Source organism: Mizuhopecten yessoensis, unplaced genomic scaffold, assembly GCF_002113885.1.
Source record: "Mizuhopecten yessoensis strain PY_sf001 unplaced genomic scaffold, ASM211388v2 scaffold10131, whole genome shotgun sequence".
Lineage (NCBI taxonomy): Eukaryota > Metazoa > Mollusca > Bivalvia > Pectinida > Pectinidae > Mizuhopecten > Mizuhopecten yessoensis.
This window is the reverse complement of record NW_018408394.1, coordinates 146819-172722: the sequence shown is the minus strand read 5'-3', so window position 1 is coordinate 172722 and position 25904 is coordinate 146819. Positions and strand designations below refer to the sequence as shown.

At 38.1% G+C, this 25904-nt stretch overlaps 1 protein-coding gene across 4 annotated transcripts; it reads left to right on the top strand.

The window, feature by feature from the left end:
* On the top strand, positions 1 to 25904 carry LOC110459594 (leucine-rich repeat-containing protein 74B-like). Of its 4 annotated transcripts, none has more exons than XM_021511926.1 (13): positions 1 to 322; positions 10855 to 11212; positions 12681 to 12856; positions 13906 to 14013; positions 17065 to 17158; positions 19869 to 19918; positions 20155 to 20236; positions 20602 to 20687; positions 22213 to 22407; positions 23069 to 23164; positions 23996 to 24271; positions 24600 to 24685; positions 25012 to 25904. In XM_021511926.1, the coding sequence occupies exons 1-13, from the start codon at positions 236 to 238 to the stop codon at positions 25082 to 25084; spliced, it is 1767 nt and encodes a 588-aa protein (XP_021367601.1). In that variant the 5' UTR covers positions 1 to 235; the 3' UTR covers positions 25085 to 25904. The 4 variants fall into 4 exon arrangements, with proteins under 4 accessions (XP_021367601.1, XP_021367605.1, XP_021367603.1 ...); XM_021511930.1 differs by lacking the exon at positions 1 to 322 and adding an exon at positions 7792 to 7916; XM_021511928.1 differs by lacking the exon at positions 1 to 322 and adding an exon at positions 8191 to 8331.

The window sequence follows — 25904 nt, the reverse complement described above, 5'->3', positions numbered from 1 at the left end:
TTGACCCCATGTGCCTCAGTCAGTAAGACTGGTATTATTGAGCGATCAGTCCCGGCGCGCCAGGGTTTGTTTGTCTCAGTTACCGCTCTACACTACGTATAAGGTACCTCTACTACCCACCGCGTGCTTCAAATCACGACTGTTTAGGTGTGCAGTGTTACCGGGGAATAAACCGTACGGATTATTCATGGAAATTCTGACAGACAGGTAAAGGAGAGTGGACTCACCCCGCGGGATGAATTTGACAGGAGGAGAGGGGGAGGTGGTGGAGGAGGGGCAGGGCCACCAGCCCCCCACCCTGGACCCGGCACTGGAGGCCCAGGTAAGACATGTTGTTTACCAGTGCTAGGGAACCACTGACCGGAACCCTTTCAGTTCCGGGTCAAACTAGTGAAAAAACTTTAAATTTCTCAATCTTCTAGCGGTTTTTATTCTGTAAATTTACGACAGTTTGACTATAAAATTTAAATTAATCATAGTGTGTGTATATGTTACCTGGTGTGTTGTAATAAAACGATATAGACTTGTTTAGTCATGCTCATTGGTGTTAATACCTTGTTGTTTATGCTAGATGGGCTGTAATACTGAACTGGGGTCAGTCGCCTTTTAATCCTCTGTGTGCCCGAGAGATTTCTGGATCATCGAAAAGGACGCTAATGCTATTTAATATCAGGATTTAAAACGCATTGTTTCGTATAAGTCTATTTCTTGAATGAAACAACATTTAAATTCGCCTGATCGTTCCTATTACAACATAGGATCGCTCGTTAACAGATATAATGAAGGAGGGGACTTAATCGGTCGGAAATACAACCTTTGGCCTATTCGTTTGTACAATAAAACAAACAAAACATGTCTAAACTAAAATAACGTCATATCTTGATAACTTTGTATTGCTATTAATTAATGTTATTACTTGTGCTGAACTGTTTATATCAGTCCAATGTAAAAACATCACACAGCTGTTCTATCAGAACTTTAATTCTTACATATATATTCATATATCAAATTGTTATGTAAATGTTGAATAAGAATAAAATAGAACATGATATTCAGTTTGAACGGTTGTAAAAGTCTGTGTTCCTGAACGACTTATGTACAATGATATGTGTCATACACACTGGCACTAAATCAAGCTATCATATTACGGTGTGACCGACTCAGATTTCCTCTATCGCCGACATACAGGCGACCAGGACACATTTCCTCTATCGCCGACATACAGGCGGCCAGGACACATTTCATTTATTACTGACATACAGGCGACCAGGACACATTTTCTCTATCGCTGACATACAGGCGACCAGGACACATTTTCTCTATCGCCGACATACAGGCGACCAGGACACATTTCCTCTATCGCCGACATACAGGCGACCAGGACACATTTCCTCTATCGCCGACATACAGGCGACCAGGACACATTTCCTCTATCGCAGACATACAGGCGACCAGGTCAGATTTCCTCTATCGCCGACATACAGGCGACCAGGACACATTTCCTCTATCGCCGACATACAGGCGGCCAGGACACATTTCATTTATTACTGACATACAGGCGACCAGGACACATTTTCTCTATCGCTGACATACAGGCGACCAGGACACATTTCCTCTATCGCCGACATACAGGCGACCAGGACACATTTCCTCTATCGCCGACATACAGGCGACCAGGACATATTTCCTCTATCGCCGACATACAGGCGACCAGGACACATTTCCTCTATCGCCGACATACAGGCGACCAGGTCAGATTTCCTCTATCGCCGACATACAGGCGACCAGGACACATTTCCTCTATCGCCGACATACAGGCGGCCAGGACACATTTCATTTATTACTGACATACAGGCGACCAGGACACATTTTCTCTATCGCCGACATACAGGCGACCAGGACACATTTCCTCTATCGCCGACATACAGGCGACCAGGCCATATTTCCTCTATCGCCGACATACAGGCGACCAGGACGCATTTCCTCTATTGCCGACATACAGGCGACCAGGACACATTTCCTCTGTCACCGACATACAGGCGACCTGGACACATTTCATCTATTACTGACATACACGCGACCAGGACACATTTTCTCTATCGCCGACATACAGGCGACCAGGACACATTTCCTCTATTGCCGACATACAAGCAACCAGGACACATTTCCTCTATCGCCGACGTACAGGCGAGTAGGACACATTTTCTCTATCGCCGACATACAGGCGACCAGGACACATTTCCTCTATTGTCGACATACAGGCGACCAGGACACATTTCCTCTATGGCCGACATACAGGCGACCAGGACACATTTCCTCTATTGCCGACGTACAGGCGACCAGGACACATTTCCTCTATCGCCGACATACAGGCGGCCAGGACACATTTCATTTATTACTGACATACAGGCGACCAGGACACATTTCCTCTATTGCCGACGTACAGGCGACCAGGACACATTTCCTCTATCGCCGACATACAGGCGGCCAGGACACATTTCATTTATTACTGACATACAGCTAGGCGACCAGGACACATTTCCTCTATCGCCGACGGACAGGCGAGTAGGACACATTTCCTCTATTGCCGGCATACAGGCGACCAGGACACATTTCCTCTATCGCCGACATACAGACGACCAGGACACATTTTCTCTATCGCCGACATACAGGCGGCCAGGACACATTTCATTTATTACTGACATACAGCTAGGCGACCAGGACACATTTCCTCTATCGCCGACATACAGGCGGCCAGGACACATTTCATTTATTACTGACATACAGCTAGGCGACCAGGACACATTTCCTCTATCGCCGACGTACAGGCGAGTAGGACACATTTTCTCTATCGCCGACATACAGGCGACTAGGACACACATACTTCTCAGAAACGTCTTAAGGTTCAACAAGCCACCTAAAAGATGTAATTGTCACCCTAAATTTCAACTCCCTGGCAAGTCATATTCAAATACCCTTATCAAAAATCGGAATATATTTATATGTAATTTAAATATATTGTACATGACCAGGTTAACGAAGTCACAAAACGGCATTAAGGCTGATGTAATTATAAAAGTTGCTCACCAGATGTAGAACATGTAAATCTCTTAAGCGACCCAACTGAATGTTACGAAATGCCATGTTATTTGAAAATCATTTATAAACCTAGGTTATGCGGGGCTTTATTTCTCTTTAACTATGTGTGGAGAGGTATACCGGCCTCACAAGAAGATGATTGTTGCTATGGGAAAGTACAAAAATCATAGTAAAACGTCCGCGTAACATATTTTACCGGTATGTAGGTGTAAAACCTTAGAACTTTGACTATAAACACTACTTAAACTTCATATAAAATGTCCATTCTTAACATTCAATGATTTTATAAAATAGTTAGACTTGTTATAAACATTATTGTACTTCTCTGCTTCAATGTTTATAACATCTCTAGCGCATTCATATAATCACAGAATGTTATCAATTGGCACATCATCTAAAGTTCATTTATCGATCATAATGTTTAGCCTTTTTCTTATTTATTAATTGCTAAAATGTATTAACAGTGGATTTTACAATGATTTTAGTGGTTTCGCATGGCAACATCTATCTTTATTTGAAGTCGGAATTCCTCTCAACAGCTAGTAGAAGAGAAATAAAGCTCCGCCTGACCTAGGTATATACATAAACTTTAAATTATGGGTCATTTCTCACCACTCAGTTGGATTACAAAAGAGATTGACATGTTATAAGTCCAGTGAGCTATTTTTATGAAAACATCAGCCTCAACACCTTATTTTTGACTACGATAACCTGGCTATGTATTTTTGTATAGCCAATGTTCAAGTTCAATATATACAAATAACATATATAAGTTCCAATTTTTAATTGAGGTCTTTGAACATGACTTATCAGGGGGTTGACATTTTAGGGGACTACAGCATCTTTTAGGGAGCTTGTTGAACCTTAACGCGTTTGTGTTAATGACTAAAATCCATTATTTCAGTAAAAGACATTATTGTTAACATCAAATGGAATTATTGATATTGTAAGGTAAAATTATCAATAAGTGTATTGCTTCACAAACGTCCCCTGATAACAACACCTATTTATCTTTATATGAGTATATCGATTGTGACAGGAGCATATTGATGTACACAATACACGCACGTGCTGTTTATTTTAGGGACATTTGATATAGGGCATATTTTCAGTGGTCATAGTTGTGCTTGCAATTCGGACCTGGTTATAAATAATGAACTATTTAAAAAAACAAATCTAACCTCATTTCAGTATCAGTTCCTTTGCCATAATTTGATATCGGGTGTAATTCTAGATCGGTAGTATTTGGCACGGGTATGATTGGTCACAGACAGGGGTGATCGTAATGTCTAGGTTAGCGCACGCCACTAACACCACTCCCAACTCTGACATCGGGACCCGGGAGACTCCAACATGACACATCGTAACATATTCTATGTATTCTGACAATGTCATGTCTCCTACAAATCTTCTCATGTTCCGAACAGAAGACAGGAACACGTCTATCATGTAATCAATAGCCTACCGGTATTGATAAACAACGTAATATTATATATCTGTTGCAGTACTCATTTACCTGACCGCCTTATGTACTAGTGTTTTTCGCAAGTCAGGTGTTAGTCAATTACGATTGGTGTGTTATTTAATTAAACATAGGAACATCAATGTCTACTGACACGTCCGTTCAGTATAATAAATTAGTTATAAAATGGTCTGTAGTACATTACTGGGCTCAGCTTACCCTGACCGACATGTAGGAGTATGTTTACCCTGGCCGACATGTAGGGTTATGTTGTTCAGCTTACCCAGACCGACATGTAGGGTTATGTTGTTTAGCTTACCCTGGTCGACATGTAGGATTATGTTGTTCAGCTTACCCAGACCGACATGTAGGGTTGTGTTGTTTAGCTTACCCTGGCCGACATGTAGGGTTATGTTGTTTAGCTTACCCTGGCCGACATGTAGGATTATATTGTTCAGCTTACCCAGACTGACATGTAGGGGGTGTTTTTAGCTTACCTTGGCCGACATGTAAGGGTATGTTTTTCAGCTTACCCTGATTGTAGGGGTATGTTGTTTAGCTTACTCTGACCGACACGAAGGGGTATGTTGGTCAGCTTACCCAGTCCGACATATAGGGTTATGTTGTTAAGCTTACCCTGGCCGACATGTAGGGTTATGTTGTTCAGCCTACCCTGACTGACATATAGGGGTATGTTGTTTAGCTTACTCTGGCCGACATGTATGGTTATGTTGTTTAGCTTACCCAGACCGACATGTAGGGTTATGTTGTTTAACTTACCCAGACCGACATGTAGGGTTATGTTGTTTAGCTTACCCAGACCGACATGTAGGGTTATGTTGTTAAGCTTACCCTGGCCGACATGTAGGGTTATGTTGTTAAGTTACCCTGGCCGACATGTAGGGTTATGTTGTTCGGCTTACCAAGACCGACATGTAGGGTTATGTTGTTTAGCTTACCCTGGCCGACATGTAGGGTTATGTTGTTCAGCTTACCCAGACCGACATGTAGGGTTATGTTGTTCAGCTTACCCAGACCGACATGTAGGGTTATGTTGTTTAACTTACCCTTGCCGACATGTATGGTTATGTTGTTTAGCTTACTCTGGCCGACATGTATGGTTATGTTGTTTAGCCTACCCAGACCGACATGTAGGGTTATGTTGTTTAACTTACCCTTGCCGACATGTATGGTTATGTTGTTTAGCTTACTCTGGGCGACATGTATGGTTATGTTGTTTAGCCTACCCAGACCGACATGTAGGGTTATGTTGTTTAACTTACCCAGACCGACATGTAGGATTATGTTGTTCAGCTTACCCAGACCGACATATAGGGTAATGTTGTTTAGCTTACCCTGGCCGACATGTAGGGGTATGCTGTTTAGCTTACTCTGACCGACACGAAGGGGTATGTTGTTCAGCTTACCCTGACCGACAAGTAGGGCTATGTTGTTCAGCTTACGCTGACCGACATGTAGGGGTATGTTGTTCAGCTTACCCTGACCGACGTGTAGGGGTATGTTGTTCAGCTTCCCCTGACCGACATGTAGGGGTAGGTTGTTCAGCTTACCCTGACCGACATGTAGGGGGATGTTGTTCAGCTTAACCTGACCGACATGTAGGGGTATGTTGTTCAGCTTACCCTAACCGACATGTAGGGGTATGTTGTTCATCTTACCCAGACCGACATGTAGGGGTATGTTGTTTAGCTTACCCTGACTGACATGTAGGGGTATGTTGTTTAGCTTACCCTGACCGACATGTAGGGGTATGTTGTTCAGCTTACCCTGACCGACATGTAGGGGTATGTTGTTAAGCCTACCCTGACTGACATGTAGGGGTATGTTGTTCAGCTTACCCTAACAGACATGTAGGGGTATGTTGTTCATCTTACCCAGACCGACATGTAGGGTATGTTGTTTAGCTTACCCTGACTGACATGTAGGGGTATGTTATTCAGCCTACTCTGATTGACATGAAGGGGTATTTTATTTAGCTTACCCTGACTGACATGAAGGGGTATGTTGTTCAGCTTACCCTGACCGCCATGTAGGGGTATGTTGTTAAGCTTACCCTGACTGACATGTAGGGGTATGTTATTCAGCCTACTCTGATTGACATGAAGGGGTATTTTATTTAGCTTACCCTGACTGACATGAAGGGGTATGTTGTTCAGCTTACCCTAACAGACATGTAGGGGTATTTTGTTAAGCCTACCCTGACTGACATGTAGGGGGATGTTGTTCAGCTTACCCTGACTGACATGTAGGGGGATGTTTTTAGCTTACCCTGACCGACATGTAAGGGTATGCTATTCAGCTTACCCTGACTGACATGTAGGGGGATGTTTTTAGCTTACCTTGACCGACATGTAAGGGTATGTTATTCAGCTTACCCTGCCTGACATGTAGGGGGATGTTTTTAGCTTACCCTGACCGACATGTAGGGTATGTTGTTCAGCTTACCCTGATTGACATGTAGGGGTATGTTGTTCAGCTTACCCTGACCGACATGTAGGGGTATGTTGTTTAGCTTATCCTGACCGACATGTAGGGGTATGTTATTCAGCTTACCCAGACCGACATGTAGGGGTATGTTGTTTAGCTTTCCCTGACCGACACCTATAATTTATTCGACTGGTAAAATCAATTGAAATGGACATCGTGTTGTTAGGGTTTACATCTATATCAAAACAGATAAATAACAGACATTACAGGTAACAGAACATCAGCACTGTGAGTTGTTGAGTTATTACGACTGAAAACACCTTGTTAGAAAACATCTCCATTTTAACGACTGTGTGTAGAGATATACGTTGTCACCCTAATGTTATACAGTAAACCAGATTGGTTTGACGTGTGCTAACTGATGTGTATGTACAAATGTAGATAGTCGCGCTGTTTACCTTAGAGATAATTTCACACATTGCAGTCCAAGTATTTAAACACCTTGGTCCTACCTTACACGACGTGTATTGACTAGCTCGGACTAGTCCTTATTATCTCTTTCAACTAGGCACTGCTAATGTATTTTGTACGACGTAGTATCGAGTTGAAAGCGACAACAAAAGAAAGTGCCATCGACCCGGAATAAATGGTCCATTGAATATGAATACACACCTTCATTGAATGTTTCTTTATATTTTCCATTCGATTAAATTTATTAAGCATGTTGTTGTATATTGTTGGTTTAAGAACTTAGTTTCTATCCGGTTCTGTAGGTAGATACTGGCATACAGTGAATAGAGACCGATAGAAAGGTAACGAGTATGTACATTCACCTGTATTATAAACAGGTAGGACAAACACTTAACCTTGTCTTAAGTTCCGAGTGAAACCATCAAATGAGCTTCAGGTATGTAGAATCACGAATACAAAATGCTACACCAATCAGATATGTTCGAAGTTCTTTACAAAAAGTCGCATTCGTAGTTTATTTGCGTCAATCTATTTTTCAATATAGAACAGCTATCAGATCTAACAAACATATGTAGCATATGCAGTAGGCATAGTGTACAACGTTAGAGTAGGTTGATGGTTTGATACCATTCTGGTGGAGGAGTAAATCTAACCCACATCTTGATCAACCAATATGGGTTGTATGGGAGTTTAATCTTTTCATCGAAGCGTATTTTACGGTCGTTTTGGCCTGGTCTTAAACCGTTAGTGACAGTAATATTTGTCAGGGTTTGACGGGAATCACCTTGATGGATGCCACGCTTGGTACCGGAATCGGTCACATTTACCGAACAACTGGTTCCGCCTCCATTGTATGTGAGCGTTCATCATGTCTTATTTCCGTTTTGACGTCTCCTCTGTTCCTGTTGATGTTTTTTCATGGTGACATGCACTTTAAATTTTGGCATTTATTTTGTACTTGTTGTTACTGCTACGGGATGTATTCCATTTTACTTGATTGCTAATGGGAAAGGTTGCTATAAAGCCGTTTATAAGGGTTCAAACCTACAAGTTTTAGATACAACAGATGATTTATTCTATATCCTGTTCATTATGCTAAGCATGCCAGAATAAATTCCAGCTAAAACGTTATATATCAATCTCTTTAACAGTCACCCTTCCACAGAACTCGTTTTCTCTTGAAGGGGATGGAAATGAATCATTCTCATTCTGAACACACACCTGAAATAGCCGTGACTTTGTTCAGTGTCGTTCCTATAAAACATACACGGACAGTTAGTTAGTCAGTCACTACTATCAGTATACCAGTCTACACTTGTGTATTAATGAGCAGGGTATTGAACCCCAGACTTGACCCCGGGTGAACAACAGACATAATCTTTGATGCCGTGGAGGGCCACAGACCCGTGGTAATACACCCGTTTGTCAACGCCGAGCTACACATCTTTCCCCAAATCTTGACACCTATTTGTTTGATGTACAGTTCAGTATGTGTATGGTACGTCCTTGTGTGCGCTGCTACCTTTGTTTCCTTATATGCCATGTCTTTTACGCCAACACAATGGAGGTATTATAGATGTGTATAGCACAAATTAATTACTTACCATTATCAGCAGGACTGGCAATATTACTGACTGCAGCTGAAATAAGTCATTTTAAATGTACAAAATGTGAACAGGTCGATTTCTATGTGACTGGGGTTGGTACGTTCGTTTAATGTAAAGTGCCATTATAACATAGATTGATCAAGTGGATCGATTGACCATGTACTATAGCACGGGCCAGATTGCGGCCTCTCACTTATTAATAATGTTTCCAAATGGCGTCTGTCTGGATCACTAAAGTACCCGGGAGCTAGGGCAACTCCGGGTACGGTACAGTACCCAAAAGACCGTAGACACCAATACAGTACACGTGACACAACGATCACGTGACGGCGATAGTACGCGTTCTGTTACATTAATAAGAGAAGGTATTCGTAGCATTTTCTTGACTTAATACTGCCTTGGTATCATATTACTTTGGTTTGACATTTATTCAACACAAAATACTTTGATATAACATTGTCTTGTCATAAATTCATCCATGGTCTATAAACACAAGAGTACAACTGAAATAATCCAGTAATCTTAATTGGTAGTTTGGTTGAGAAGTAAACATCAGGTTCTACATTAACTACCACAGACCGATCTCTGCCTAATATGCTCTCTACCTTTGATTTCAACATATTGACATTTAAAAGAAGGGACTAGGGAAAAGATATTTACAATTTCCATGATAATTACACGCGCACACACACAAACACCAGGTATAGACATGTGGACGTAAGGGTGTTATATTCATCATTGATATCTGTAAACAACACCAAATTTCCTTTTCGTTTATGCCCGGAATAATTCCTGATAAACGTGTCCATAGCCATGCGGTCGTTATATGGTTTATACCTGAAACCTTTACCCTGGCCAACGAGGTTCTGGTATAAATTCAAGAGAATCCTCAGTATAATTCGTTTTAAAATGATAATTGTCCACATATCTGATTGCAATCGTGTTATCCGATACCTTTCGGGGAATTATCTAGAATGTAAAGGTACCGGATTTATAGCGAAGTCATCAACAGAGTTAAACATATCGAGAAACTTCAATCAACCAATTTTGCCCTACCCGTATACCAACGGAGCTCGATAATTGCCCCTGCCTATCCCAACTACACAAAATTGTTTTTCTTTTTGAAATTGAAACTGAATATATTTCTTTGTTTAATCTGTAACTGTCTGTTTCTAATCGTGTATTGACTTTTTACACTTATTACCCATGTGTCCCAATGACAAGACGTAGTTCAAAGGGGCCGCGCGGTGGCCAAGTGGTTAAGTCGTCTGACATTCTGCTACCACTAGCTCTTTACCACTTGGTCACGGGTTCGAGACCAACGTGGAGCAGTCGTAAGGTACTGTTCGTAGATCGTCGGTTTATCCACGGGAACTCCGGCTTTCCTCCACCACAAAACCTGGCACGTCCTTAAATTGCCATATAGCTGTTAATAGGATTTAAAACATAAACAAATCAAATCAAAGTCATAGAGATAGCAACAGATTCACCGTAAGAGGCGACTAATGTGACATTACCCGTATAACTGGGGATTTCCTGCTGAGACCAAAATAGGTTTTCTTGGGATCTTTATCCTTTTTCCTATCCTTCTTGTTTTCTTCCAGATTTTGAAACATTTGGACATTATGTCCTGTATTTTTATTACTTTATTCTGAAAGGTTTGTTTGTGTTTTACGTACTATTAACAGCTATGGTCAATGGTTTAGAAAGGAAAATTTAGAACAAACTGATATATAAACACTGACCTGTCTTTTTCTGTGATTGTAGGCCCAGCTGCTACTGTTTTCCGTGCCAGAAGAGTCCGATGTTGAGATGGAGATCGACCACGGCCTCGGAAGCCGGACGGACACCCGACTATCCATAGGACGTGTCCCGTCCCAGATGTCGCGTGCCACCATGGTGCGAACTCCGGCCGCAAGACCGACAACCCAAGAAAAAGTCATACAGGAAATGGACGACCAAGAAAATATACTTATCACAGAGTTAAAACAATCTGAGTATCGATTGGAGGAGAGTGAAGAAGTAGAGTCCCCAAGGGAACCAGACATCTTGTATCTAGATGACAAGGTGCCCATCACATCACGGACCGAGGAGGACGAGTATGATACAGACCTAGAGGTAGAAGGTAGGTACATGACCGAGGAGGACGAGTATGATACAGACTTAGAGGTAGAAGGTAGGTACCGACAGCTGTGTGACGTAGTTACCACTGGGGACATCTAAACTGGCTGCCTTCGTAAAACAAGGTCACGATATGTTGATTTTTAAGTACTAGTCCTATTTGTATATACGTTATTAATATTCCAATGCGTTAAAACAATTAAATATTACATCTCATACAAATTCAAATTTGGTTATTTTAGGTCACTATCAAAACATGAAATCAATTTCGATATATGTTCTAAAATAAACTATGAAAAATATAATACAATGCATCACAATGTCACTAAACAAGGACAAAATATACTACAATGTCACTACACAAGGATAAAATATACTACAATGTCACTACACAAGGACAAAATATACCACAATGTCACTATAAACATGGACAAAATATACCACAATGTCACTACACAATGACAAAACATACCACAATGTCACTACACAAGGACAAAATATACCACAATGTCACTGCACAAGGACAAAATATACTACAATGTCACTACACTAGGACAAAATATACCACAATATCACTACACAAGGACAAAATATACCACAATGTCACTACACAAGGACAAAATATACTACAATGTCACTACACAAGGATAAAATATACCACAATGTCACTACACAATGACAAAACATACCACAATGTCACTACACAAGGACAAAATATACTACAATGTCACTAAACAAGGACAAAATATACTCCAATGTCACTATAAACATGGACAAAATGTACCACAATGTCACAGCACAAGGACAAAATATACCACAATGTCACTACACAATGGCAAAATATACCACAATGTCACTACACAAGGGCAAAATATACCACAATGTCACTACACTAGGACAAAATATACCACAATGTCACTGCACAATGACAAAAATACCACAATGTCACTACACTAGGACAAAATATACCACAATATCACTACACAAGGACAAAATATACCACAATGTCACTGCACAATGACAAAAATACCACAATGTCATTACACAAGGACAAAATGTACTACATTGTCACTAAACCAGGACAAAATGTACCACAATGTCACTACACAAGGACAAAATCACTGTGCCAATTTAGATTTACAAAATAATACATAATGTCAAAATCAAAATTTGAAGTGATGACGAAATAAGTAACAAGGAAAAGAGGAAATTCCTCAAAAATACAACAGATATGATGAACATCCCCAAGCACTGGAGGAGAAACCAGGTGATCCGTCAGATTTCTTCAGCGCGGATTAAAGCATCACTCCGGGAAGTCCTAATCCTAACAGAACATACATTATCTAATAGTATCATACATTATCATATAATACGAGCAATTACATTTGGAACATGTTCCTGTTTTAAACGAATTTCCCCACCAAAGTGATATATATTTTACCTGATCTGATTGGCATCACTACCAATTTTAGAGGACTCTGAGGATCTCCATGACACAAGCGGAAAGTCAAACTATAAGAAGATCTGTTCCCAGTTCGGCGTGGTACCTATATCCTACTTCGTCCGCCACATCCTGGATCAGGAACTGGTGATGCGTTACCATGGACTTGGACCTGTGGCGGCTAAAGCTATGGCACTGGTGCTTAAGGTAAGGTTTCAAACCCGATTGCCACAAAATAATATCCACTGGCCGCTCATGGTAAAGCTGAATGCACTACTATATAACACAATGGAAGCACTAACCAACCAACAATTTCCATTGTTCTTTAAATATTCGAGACAGATAAGGGCTATTTTTTTATTCATATTCATGCTAATAATTTGTTGTGTCCTATCAAAATTTATATTCAAAATATTGTTCAGAACTCGATATATTTACATTAGCTTTGAATTGCCAGTAGACCGTCTATTCCGTCCTTGTGTATTGCAGAGTTATCTTCTCTTGAGAGCAGGTATTGATTGTTACGTCATTTGTTTGTGAGAGTAACGTCATCAATTTTTGAGAAAACGACGTAATTTTCTCACACAAACCAATGACGTAACAATCAATACCTGCTCTCAAGAGAAGATAACTCTGCAATACGCAAAGACGGAATAAAAACCTTGTAAAAGCAGCTGTGAGTTATGAAAGTACAATACTGGCGTCATGATCATTACGTCATTACAACTGTGACGTCAGTATCATAGCGCTAATGACAGCTGACCGATACTGGCTTTGTACGATAAATAAATGCCAATTTAATGTCAAACTAAACGAAAATGTAAATATTTATTCTTTATATATATCTTTATTTAGTTATAGGCATAAATGCTTTTGTGCATCATAACGAACATACATGAGTGAACAGTAACAGTTACAAGTTGTAAATTCATGAGCTCATTGACATAGTGACGTAGCCAAGATATTGCACTGCTTTTATTTGGAGTTAATAGTACTGAAGTTCTGAGAATGATTGCAAATAAATAGAACGTGCGTAATAATACTGAAATTACAGTCATAGTCTAAAAGCAAATTCATTATTTCAGCTGTAAGTTGATATCTACAAAACATTGTGAAAATGTCATCTATAGCAGAATTCATTTATTTCATTAAAGAAAAGGCTTTCAGAGTGTCATTTGGTTTGTATCTATCGACGCCATATGTTCCAATACTTTTGTTTGTATCTAACGAAGCCATCTGTTCAAATACTTTTATAGGACAACGTGACGTTAGAAAAGCTTAATTTGAACGGAAATTGGATAGAGGGTCCAGGAGGAGAAGCGATGGCCCGGATGTTGGAGGAAAACGATTATATATCAGAAGTGGTAAGTCGGTCGGCATTAAAACGTAAAATCAAACAACATATATAACGTCAAACAACATATATAACATCAAACAACACATTTACATCAAACAACATATATGACATCAAACAATATATATAACATCAAACAACATATATAACGTCAAACAACACATATAACGTCAAACAACATATATAACGTCAAACAACATATATAACATCAAACAACACATTGAACATCAAATAACACATAATGTCAAACAACATATATAACATCAAACAACACATTTACATCAAACTACATATATCACGTCAAACAACATAAATAACGTCAAACAACACATATAACATCAAACAACACATTTAACGTTAAACAACACATTGAACATCAAACAACACATTTAACGTCAAACAACATATTCAGCGAAGAAGGAGAACAAAGATATCAACATACTTAGCGGAGAAGGAGAACAAAGATATCAGCAAAGATATTCAGCAAAAGAATTACCTTTTGTATGAAATGTTTTCTGTTGTAATGAGTTTTAGAGGTAAATGTGATGAGTTTTTGTACCAAATATATAAAAATAGTTATAAAAAAGTTCTTTTATAGACTGAAGTGCAAATTAATTTTAGAAGTGCGCACGTTATTGAAGGTTGCGTGCGAAATGTATATAAAACATCAAACACCCAATAACTATGTAATGGTATTAGCGAGTTATTTATAAGGATGCTGAGGATGTCAGATAAGAACTCCACACCTATGACATGTTGCCTGTATAGTTAAAGAAGAACACGGGCTTCTTGTCTGTCTTTACTTTATTGCAAAAGATAATCCAAACGGGGTTAATGAGTTTCCTGGTCGTCAAACAAGTCCTCCAGCTCTATCGGTTGTTCTCTGTGGCTACACAGAGGTCATAAAATGTTTTAAAATATTGATAATCAGAGTGCCTTCGTCTATAACTTATGTATTATTCAAATAGAGAAAAGTCAATAGGGAACAGTTTTATATATAACTTAGTACTTTGTCCAGATCCCAATCTTGCTTAAGAAACACAGCAACTTCCAATTTCACTATCAGGCACCGTTATATTATTCATAACGAGGACTCGAAGTCTACATGGATAGTATCATGTTCAAGATCTAACGTCTTGTTTATCCGTTTCAATTTTGAGTTCGAATGATGTTTATTATGTTGACACTGTGGAATAGCTCATACTTGTTATTGACTTCGTGGTATATTTAGGCTTGGTGTGAGGACGCTGTGGTATATTTTGTCCATGTGTGTTGAAGTCATTGTTTATTTTGTTGACCCTGTCGTGGTATATTTAGGCTTGGTGTGAGGACGCTGTGGTATATTTTGTCCATGTGTGTTGAAGTCATTGTTTATTTTGTTGACACTATCGTGGTATATTTAGACTTGGTGTGAGGACGCTGTGGAATATTGTGTCCATGTGTGTTGAAGTCATTGTTTATTTTGTTGATGCTGTCGTGGTATATTTAGACTTGTTGTGAGGACGTTGTGATAAATTGTGTCCATGTGTGTTGAAGTCATTGTTTATTATGTTGACACTGTGGAATAGCTCATACTTGTTATTGACTTCGTGGTATATTTAGGCTTGGTGTGAGGACGCTGTGGTATATTTTGTCCATGTGTGTTGAAGTCATTGTTTATTTTGTTGATGCTGTCGTGGTATATTTAGACTTGTTGTGAGGACGCTGTGATAAATTGTGTCCATGTGTGTTGAAGTCATTGTTTATTATGTTGACACTGTGGAATAGCTCATACTTGTTATTGACTTCGTGGTATATTTAGGCTTGGTGTGAGGACGCTGTAGTATATTGTGTCTATGTGTATTGAAGTCATTGTTTATTTTGTTGACACTGTCGTGGGATATTTAGGCTTGGTGTGAGGACGCTGTGGTATATTTTGTCCATGTGTGTTGAAGTCATTGTTTATTTTGTTGACCCTGTCGTGGTATATTTAGGCTTGGTGTGAGGACGCTGTGGTATATTTTGTCCATGTGTGTTGAAGTCATTGTTTATTTTGTTGACACTGTCGTGGTATATTCAGACTTGGCGTGAGGACGCTGTGATAAATTGTGTCCATGTGTGTTGAAGTCATTGTTTATTTTGTTGACTTTGTCGTGGTATATTTAGACTTGGTGTGAGGACGCTGTGGTATATTGTGTCCATGTGTGTTGAAGTCATTGTTTATTTTGTTGACACTATCGTGGTATATTTAGACTTGGTGTGAGAACGCTGTGGTATATTCTGTCCATGTGTGTTGAAGTCATTGTTTATCGCGTGTTGATGCTCAGATTTTTTTCATTGTGTTTTGTCGTATCATTTTTTTCTGTTTTCCTACTATGCATGAATATCTTTATAAACTTAAGGGAAAAAAAAGGTTCATTCCTAAACTTTGCATATTCTATTGATAGTAATTAAAAACCTGCTTTTTATTATTCGTTACCTTATAAGTTGTGAATTAAACTCTGTTTCCTCTATCGTTGCTACCTGTTTATCAGGTCATTCAATAAATGTAAGAAAAGTTGCTTAAATACAAGTATAAATCAAACTTTTTATCTAAAAATTCCGTCATTTTAATTGGTTAATCGGTTTGAAGATAAGCGCCTTTCGACTTTTTGCTGCTTCATGACGGACACTCGTCCGCAATGTAGTACCGCCATAGATGTTAAATTTACTTGTTGTTAGCTTAAAAAATGAAGTCCTAAATGATAGAGTTAGGTATAGAGCTTCAAACGTAATTGTTTTTTGCGTACCAATTATCAAACTCATCGTGTCAAACAATTTCTACGAGGCTGACTGGTAGTTTGTCAATCATCAAATATTCAATTCGAAGGAGTTCCAAAATTTGTGGCAGTCGTTTATACTCGTTAAACTTTGTTTCATTTTAAAATTGGGCAAATTAACCAACTCGAGTAAGATAAGAATGATATACAACGGTGAGTTGTTGTGGAACCTCTTTGTATCTAAGCTGGATAAATGATCAATAAACACTACAATGCTGATGTCAGAAACACACTGTGTACATATTTCTTTTCTTTTTCTTTAGTGTTTATCAGACAATCGACTGGGTACCACCGGAGCCAAGAGTCTGTGTCGGATGTTGGGAGTGAACACCGGCCTCAGGAAGATAGACTTATCGGGTAACTCTTATATAATACACTAGTTTCTTTCTTAAAAAATTACATTCCTCATTATCAACGGTATCACTATTCCTACAAAGTTTACTTTAAGCCAGTCAGCTTTACCAACGAATATTCCTTTGTAGTTTACTGGATTATTCAAGAATAATCAGAATAATAACAATAATATTGTAATATGCACTTTACTATGAACAATAAATAATATTGCATTACTAATTTTGTGTCTCTTTTGTTGTAACTCTTACAACTACAATCATATTATATACTGCACTAATTTTGTGACTATTTTTTAATAAGTAGCAGTTAAAATCTATAAATCTAAAACGTAAAGTTATTTGTGTTTACAAGTTTTACACGAAATTCCTTTGCTCGAACGCCAGTAGGACCTATCTTATCTCTTCGTTATAGAGAGGATTGCCAACAGACATTGTATATCATCTTAGTTTAGATTACTGTAGTTTTAATTACAATCATATTGTAATATTCCTATTGCTAATTGGGCAATACAGATGTTGTTTCATTTCGATATCCGCATGGCACCCAGTGTTGCACTTCAGTCCACTGGTGAAATGATGGCTGCATTGTATATATTTCAATGGTGTACCATTGTTTACAAGCAGCGAGGGCTTTCATCACCCGATAGATTATCAGCTGTACTTTTTAACCCGCGTGTTTATGTTATTACATTTAATTTCATATGACAATGCAAATGATATCCAGCAATGTCAAGCATGTACTTTCACTCTTGTAATTTCTTCAACGATCACTAATTCTGATTCTCTGAAGCAACTACCTTGTAATGAACCATGAGCAGTGTGGTCTACCTCAGTCAGCAAGGTCTAGTTGGTTTGTGATGCCGCCAGGATGTGTTTAAAACATTATAGAATTGCTCAAATATTGACAGATGAACATTAACTCCTTGCTGCATAATCGGTCCACTACACCCCTTTGTCAAAAATCAGTATTAAATTAACGCACATAATTATGCATATGTGTGTTCTTGTTGGAAAAAAGCAATTATTTTTTGTGAATATGTATAGATGCATTTTAAAACAAAGAATTGGAGGCATTTGCGGTCCTTTTTTAGTTTTGTAAGATGCCGAATGTCTGTATCAAGCTTATTTTCTCACACAAATGTCGCGGTAGTGTTAATGTAGTGTCTCATGATGGTAGCTTGACCACAAAATATGAAGCGACTGGTATTTCATAATGTTCTACAGCATTCGAAGCATTACTGAAGATAATCACATCTGGCCAGGACCGTCTAAGCTATCTGGTGTAAGCCAGTGAATGGTTATTACGTTATTCAAGGCTGTGTTTATTCCAAAGTCGATATCTATTCAGACTAAACCTCTCTGTAAGAGGACTGATTTTGATATCATCCTAATTCATAAAATCCATATCAATTAATCACACCACTAAACCATAAATGTAACTGCGTAGGAAATCCAATAACATTCATTTCTAACAAGAAGCGTTAATAAATTAAATCAAACAGACGATAAAAACAAACACCGTTCTACTTGTCTATGGTTTCCATGTAAACGGCCGTCAATGGTTGATGTCAAGTTCCCAGTTTATAATAATGCATTACTGGCTGACTTGATTTATCTGCCCATTTGTCAGACGGGCGCCATTGCCTGCGCCCGGTTTGGTTTGCACTTAATTAAAAATTGGCTATTACCTGATTGAGTTCTCGACATGAATCGATATACCATTACTTTCCAAAAGACTGAAAACAAACTAGCATGGGGTGAGGAAAAGTGTCTTTGTGTGGATCATTTATATTCCTAGTGTAATCTGGAACATTTTGTCCTAGACTTGATCGATTTGGAATACCTGCGTAATCCATAGTGACGGATTAAACACGACATCGTTGTAAGCAAGGCCCGCATGAATGTACAGGCATTCTTACAACCCATCATGAATTTCTTGTTCTAACAAAACTTTTAGTAACTTGCTAAACGCATTGTCTTAAGTAATGTCTAGTCATTGAAAATAGTGTCCAGCTTCAAGTCTACCCGAAGTTCCTCCAAATAATGGACAAAGTGTCTTTAAATGATTTATCACTAGAAAATGTAATTTGAGTTAAAGAATGAGAAGGTTTAATAAGTTTTCCGGGTTGGTTATCAAATATAACGATAACAGTGGTCATAATGACTTAGATTCTAGCCATGATGCTTGAGTGTCTAACATTTATTTGTTTCTTCGACTTTTGATGACGTACATAGTTTAATCTGGATATGCTTGAGACAATACAACAGATGCTACATGTGGTACAGAAACGCTTACCCTTCCGGAGCACCTCGTTTCCACTCCAATGTTTTGTGTGGGTTCCGTTTGTCGCTTCGGTGCCTGTTGTTGTTGTTTGGTTTTGTCTTTGACCTCAGATGTTCTTTTGTGTGTTGTGTTGTGGTACATCATTTTCTATATCACATCTATAAATGGACAATTAAACCGTCCTGATACGATCACAAGTGTTATTTCAGTCGCTTAAGTGTCTCGTTTTATTCAGAATAAGGTGATGACATTAATCTTCACTTAAGAAATCCCGTGTAAACAAATATGTACACAGTACAAATTGACCAGTTGAGTTTAGAGCAGAATGGTGTAGATATCATATTGTTCAATTACCCATTGTCTCAGTAAGTTACTAACTAATATTTCACTTTAGGTATGACCTTTTTAATGTTCGTCATGACATTTTCAGATAACGCTTTCGAGGATGGAGCCGTCGAATTTTTCGTAGAAATGCTAGACGTAAGTTATCTATTTGTATATTTACAGTCGATAAAAAAACTAAGTAATCTGTAATCTCATCATTACATGTACTAGTAAAGAAATAGACGTAGATGGAATTGTGAATCAACGTCAGTTTAACTTAAAGTTTCTAATATAGACAGTTGGTTACGTTATTTCAATAATCGTAATTTAAAATAGTGCGTATACTCTTAGAAACCTCAATTATGTAATAAGATATGTGTGTTGTTTTATAGAATAACAAGTATTTGAAGTCTCTGAATTTGAGTCGTAACCGGTTTGGGGAGCAGGCTGGCGAACTATTAGGACCAGCAATAGGTACGGTATTGAGATAGTGTTTGTGTGGTGAAGTTTTGTAACCATAGGTCATATTAGACGTCAATTCTATTGTGTTATGAATAATACAATGTATAAAACAGGAAAGTGTACTAACAATGTGACTGTTTAAACAAACATAAACCTACGGTATACAATATTTATCTAAAACACAACCTACATTTGTCTTTCTTTGTTATACGTGTTCAACCGTTGTTGATTTATGTCTATATAAACAAATATTTGAATAAAGGGTGAATTGTTCTCATGTTTCTACGAACAATGTCTAGCCTCTTTACAGCAAATTATATTTCTATGATGAAGCAATTAAGCGTTGTCAGATGGTAAATCAGCAATTTTGATTGCAGCTTCCAACGATATACTTGACTCCCTGGACCTCAGCTGGAACCACCTTCGACAGAAAGGGGCGGTGTCCGTAGCACGTGGTCTCAAGGTAGGATATAGGTCAAAGTGTGTGTTCGAGGAAGGGGCACAAATCGATTGTATACAACAAATATAATTTATTTATGAAATAAAGATGAGCATACAGTGTTCTACATTATTAGACTCGTGCTATTGACTATAACCTGCTAAATTACTTGAACCATGTGCCGTTATACCGACTACTGTTATATCAGAACGTGTATTGCATTCGTTCTAATTCACTATACATGTCCGTATGTAGACAATTGTCCTTTGTGTACGAAGACGATTAACATTCCGTTGACGACAAAAGATCACACTAAATGAGGTACTAAACACCTGATAGTCTAGTTTACTTTAAATTCGGTGTCTTTTCAAGTATAGAATAGTTTTTAAACAACCACACGATGAAAATCATTATTTATATACTCATATCGGAACGCATTAACAGTTTTGTTCTGTATACGTACCTGGGTACCGAGACAATTGTAGACAGATAATCTGTTATTTAAAAGGTAATATTATACCCATCTATACCCCCATCGTCCTCACACTGACTTAATTATACACAATGGTACCTGTCAAATAAGTATATATCGCCTGTTCCGGGTCATTGAGTAACCCAATGACTTGGAACTTCTCGTGTTTATCTATAATGAAGTAGTTAGACCTTCTACTCCAGTTATATATGTCCGATAGTCAATATTATTGTTGTAAGGATAACAAAGACTTAACCGAAGGTAACACTATACAACGACAATATTTAGTTCTCTATGTATATACCGCCCAAATCAATCATTATAATGTTTTCAGCAATAGTGTAAACACCTCACAATACGTTTTAAGTAAACCCAGTATTTGAATATGATTTTCATTTCATTATCAGCGTAGAATTGCGACATTCAGCTTAACTTTAAACAATTTATGTTAACTTCGTGTAAAAATCATACACCTTAAAACTGTACGCTTTTTATATTAAAAAACGTACAATGTACCAAATGAAAATATTTATCACACGAAATAAATATTTTAACAACTGTTTCCCTATACACTAGTATTTTTTTTTAAGCAAAATCTTCAAATATAGATGATAGATCAAATATCTATTATAAATGTTTTAGAAAAAAAACAATACATATGGTATTGCTCTGTAGTATAGAAAGCATTGTTTCTCCTAAAATTTCCTGACAGTTTCAGGTTTTGTTTCCGTTATCAAAATGTCCATGTTTAATTCTGTATCTGTGATTTCACTCTGGTGGAACGAGGTCTTTATATGGTGATGATTCTGTTGTTTAATTGCTGGTCTAAAATAGATAGATAAACAGATAAGGTAATATGTTTAATTACGCACACTCACAGTTAACAGAAAAGGTATCGTTATGCACACGTTATCTTACTGTATAATCACAGTTTCTTCACCCATACCCGTCTTTCACCAACCTCTCAGTGTTAGCCTAAGTGGTATCTTCTTACTATGTCGCTGTACGCTGATCCGGTGTTTCAGGTAAATATATATATATTTTTTATACCTAAACCGTTTTATATGTTTTGCGTAGGAAAATGTGCGGCTAAAGTATTGTTCATTGGCATGGAACGGGTTCGGACCGGAAGGTGGTGCTGCAATCGCTGATGCCTTGGTAACCAATAACTCCTTACAGGAAATCGACATCAGTGGCAACCGACTTAACGCAGATGTGGCGGTGAAGGTAGCCAAGGCTATAGCCGTCAATGACAACATCCGGGTACTAAGGGTAGGTATCTGAGTATTACTTGACAACCGGTGGTGGACATGTTGACGCATGGACACCGTTTTAAACTACAAAAAAAGAACTACTACCGAAAGCATGAATTATTAGTTCTAACTTGTTACCCAAATTTTTAAAAAAGCAATTAAACCTGTTACTCGTAAACAAAAGCCCTCTTTTGATGTCAGGTATTGTATTGTCTACAATTATTCAATTACAATGAAATAATTAACTGCTTCCAACTGAAAAATAAAAATAAAACACCGTTGAATTCGTAAGTTTTCTCCGCTTGACATTCATATCGACTGTGAATAACAATGAGAGCAGTTCTATACGTAATCATACCATTTTTGGAATACATGTATATTAATATCATATGAAATAAAAGTCCATTTGTTGATATTCATCATCGATTCAAGTTTTTTTTGTATCGTGTACCCTTACTCAATAAAAAGGCTAGCTATATTCAAGAAAAGGCCAGTGGTATCCAACGTAACAGTTGTGACGTCGTTAATCGGGACATAAGATTCTTACCTGATGTGAACGCAATCGGATTTGGTAGGGTTATAAGGTGGAAATACCATACATAAGATGCTAAAGAAAGAACAAATGAACACAGGACAAACTGTCCAGTAGCCAAACTAAAGTGTGTTGCTATTATCAACAGATGGGTAATAACTTGCTGACGACCATTGGCGCTATTGCCCTGGCACGCTCCATCAACGAGACAGACAGCAGTGAGATGGAAGAGCTAGACCTAACCGTAAGTAGGCTGATGTTGTAGGAGACACATTACCGTAAATAATGTATGGGGTATGATATCATCGTAGATAGCGTATGAGGAACATATTTGACCTTGCCGTAAGTAGTGTGAAGGGAACTTACTCGACCACATCATACCGGTGTTTCGGTAACTCAAATTGCATTTATCAGTGAGAAAGGAAAATCGATCTTACTTGATTCTATTTTTCAAACATCCAAAGCATGGTTAAAAACTGATGGCTTGTTTCTTATCCACTACCCCGATTCTCGCTTTGAGGACGAAACGTTACATGGATTAAAAAAAATAGTTAACCACAATATTGTCAAAGTGTTAACAAAACGGTAACTAGAATTCAAAATAGATAAACTGGGGCAAAATATGAACAAATGAAAGATCTACCTGGAGACCCACGAAAGAAAATAAGGTGTTCCGGAAGGGTAAACGTATTCTGCTTTATCAACGAGCCATGGAAATTTAGGTAAAATCACGTTCATGTCACGTCTCACAACGAAATCTGGGTAGTGACAACAAAACGTCACACTATCGAGCATATTGAAAAACGTCGACCTTCATGTTACACAAAAAAATAGCATATTTCCCAATAAGAATATGATGGCGATTTACCTAGAAAGCCTAAAATTAGAATCGCATGCCGGTATTCTCATCGTTGTTTTTTTAATGATCTCTTTAAAAATAATCGTTCATATTTTGCTTCAGTTATATCTATTTAGAGTTCGAATGACGATTTTGTTGACAGCTCGGTATCCTCTTGTTGTCTTTTCCTATGATAACATTTCAAACAAATCTTACAATGAACTTTGCCATCATTAGGATATACCGGTCGAGTTCGAGTTCCTTCGAATCTGCGAGGATATCAAGATGAAGAGGACTAACTTCAAGGTGACGCACGGTCCTATATTGAGGTCTGGCAACACTATGGAGGACCTTGGCAAGCCAGCTATCGACCCCTTCAAGCGGAAGGATCCCGTCATGGTGCTACAGGATCACATCGTCGTCAACGACATGAGGTTGCTGGACATTCTTAAAAGACACGACCCCAACGAGACCCTCGAAGTCACCCCAGAACAGTTCATGGCCGCACTGGACGTATGTATACTGATGTGGTAGATGTGGTTGCTGTCTCAGCAGATTCAAGTACACCCTAGTGACAGTATGATTCATCTCTACCTCGTGACACACCAGATATCACAAACATATCACTATTACAAGAAATTTTGCTTTTGCAAAGCTATAAAAGAGTATTTCAACATAAAAATTACTTACTATTTGTCACAATGAAAAAGAGGCAGACATATATATCCTTGACTAGTGTTCAAGTACAGCTAATGGCTATGTTTACTTAATAATAGAATAATGTGATAATCACATTCGTTAATTAGATGAATCAAAACGTGTTGTTATATATTCATTAAAGGAGCTGGCTGTGCCGTACGACAAACCAAAAGTGGATGAGGCCATAGAACGTATAGCTAAAGAACAAAATGGACGCATACACTTTGGGTGAGTTTGCTTATTGTATATAAAGTGAGTCAACCTGACAGACCCCGGGGATACACCATTTTGTCTCCACCATGGCCTAAGTTACGACATGTATTATATATTAAGTATATTTCATATTTATATATAAAGGATATACTTGAATAAAAAATAAGTTTAAACTAAATCACAAATAAGCTTTAACCATGTTCTAAATGATGTAAACATACTTGATAAAGTTTATAGTTATCGTTATCCGAGCAATTCATACAAAACTTATGAAATGTTATACTTGATTATGAGTAATAAGAAGGAAATGAGAAAAGCGTATGTATTTTGTTTATTTTCAGTGATTTCATCAAACAATTCGAGCAAACAGGTGAGGATGTTAACGCAGCCGATGAAGATGACCAAGTCACGTGATTAGAGGGGCGCGTGATAAGAGTCGTTGCGGCCATATTAGATAATCAGAACCGTTCGGATGGTTTTGTTGTGCATTAATCCATAGGTGCAAATGTCGAACAGCGTTGATTGTCTTGTATGCCAGACTTGTTTGTGTGTAAATGTCACTACTCAATGATCTTTACTAAGACGGTGGAAGGGATTTGTTTTACTGAAGATGTCTTTAAAGTGGTACTTCAGAGAGACAAACGAAGACAAAAATCATATATCAGCATAATGATTTACATTATGTTTCCATTTGTTTAAAATAGTAATCTTTCTGTGTATCTTCCTTATGCTACTGATCAGGGTAACCTTGACGACACAACAAGGTCGGTGGTGTGTCCACACTAGCTTTGGTCTACAGACGATATACATAAATCATCAGTGATACCATAATCCCTATTATGTTTAAGTCCTTTGAAGCAGGACATTTCTGATGCACTTGTTCGCCCGTATTAAATGCCGCTAATACAGATTTTTCTTCCATGTGTGATATGAACTCAGGCTTGATTGTTTTTGTTCAGTGGTTACAACTCTGTGAGAAGACGACAACAGTGACGTGTAACCATGGAATTTATTCACTAGGATACAACTCACAGTCATAAGTACTTCCCTAACATTCGTGATGTGTACGCGTTTTACATGTATGTACATGTGTTGTGTATGTACTCATTAATATGTGTGTTTGTATTCCATGATATTCGTTAACATTTGTTACATGAAAAACGGTTTTTTAATATCAAGGTTTATATACTGAATTTTGATTGATTATTTATCTATAAACACATTATTTCTATGA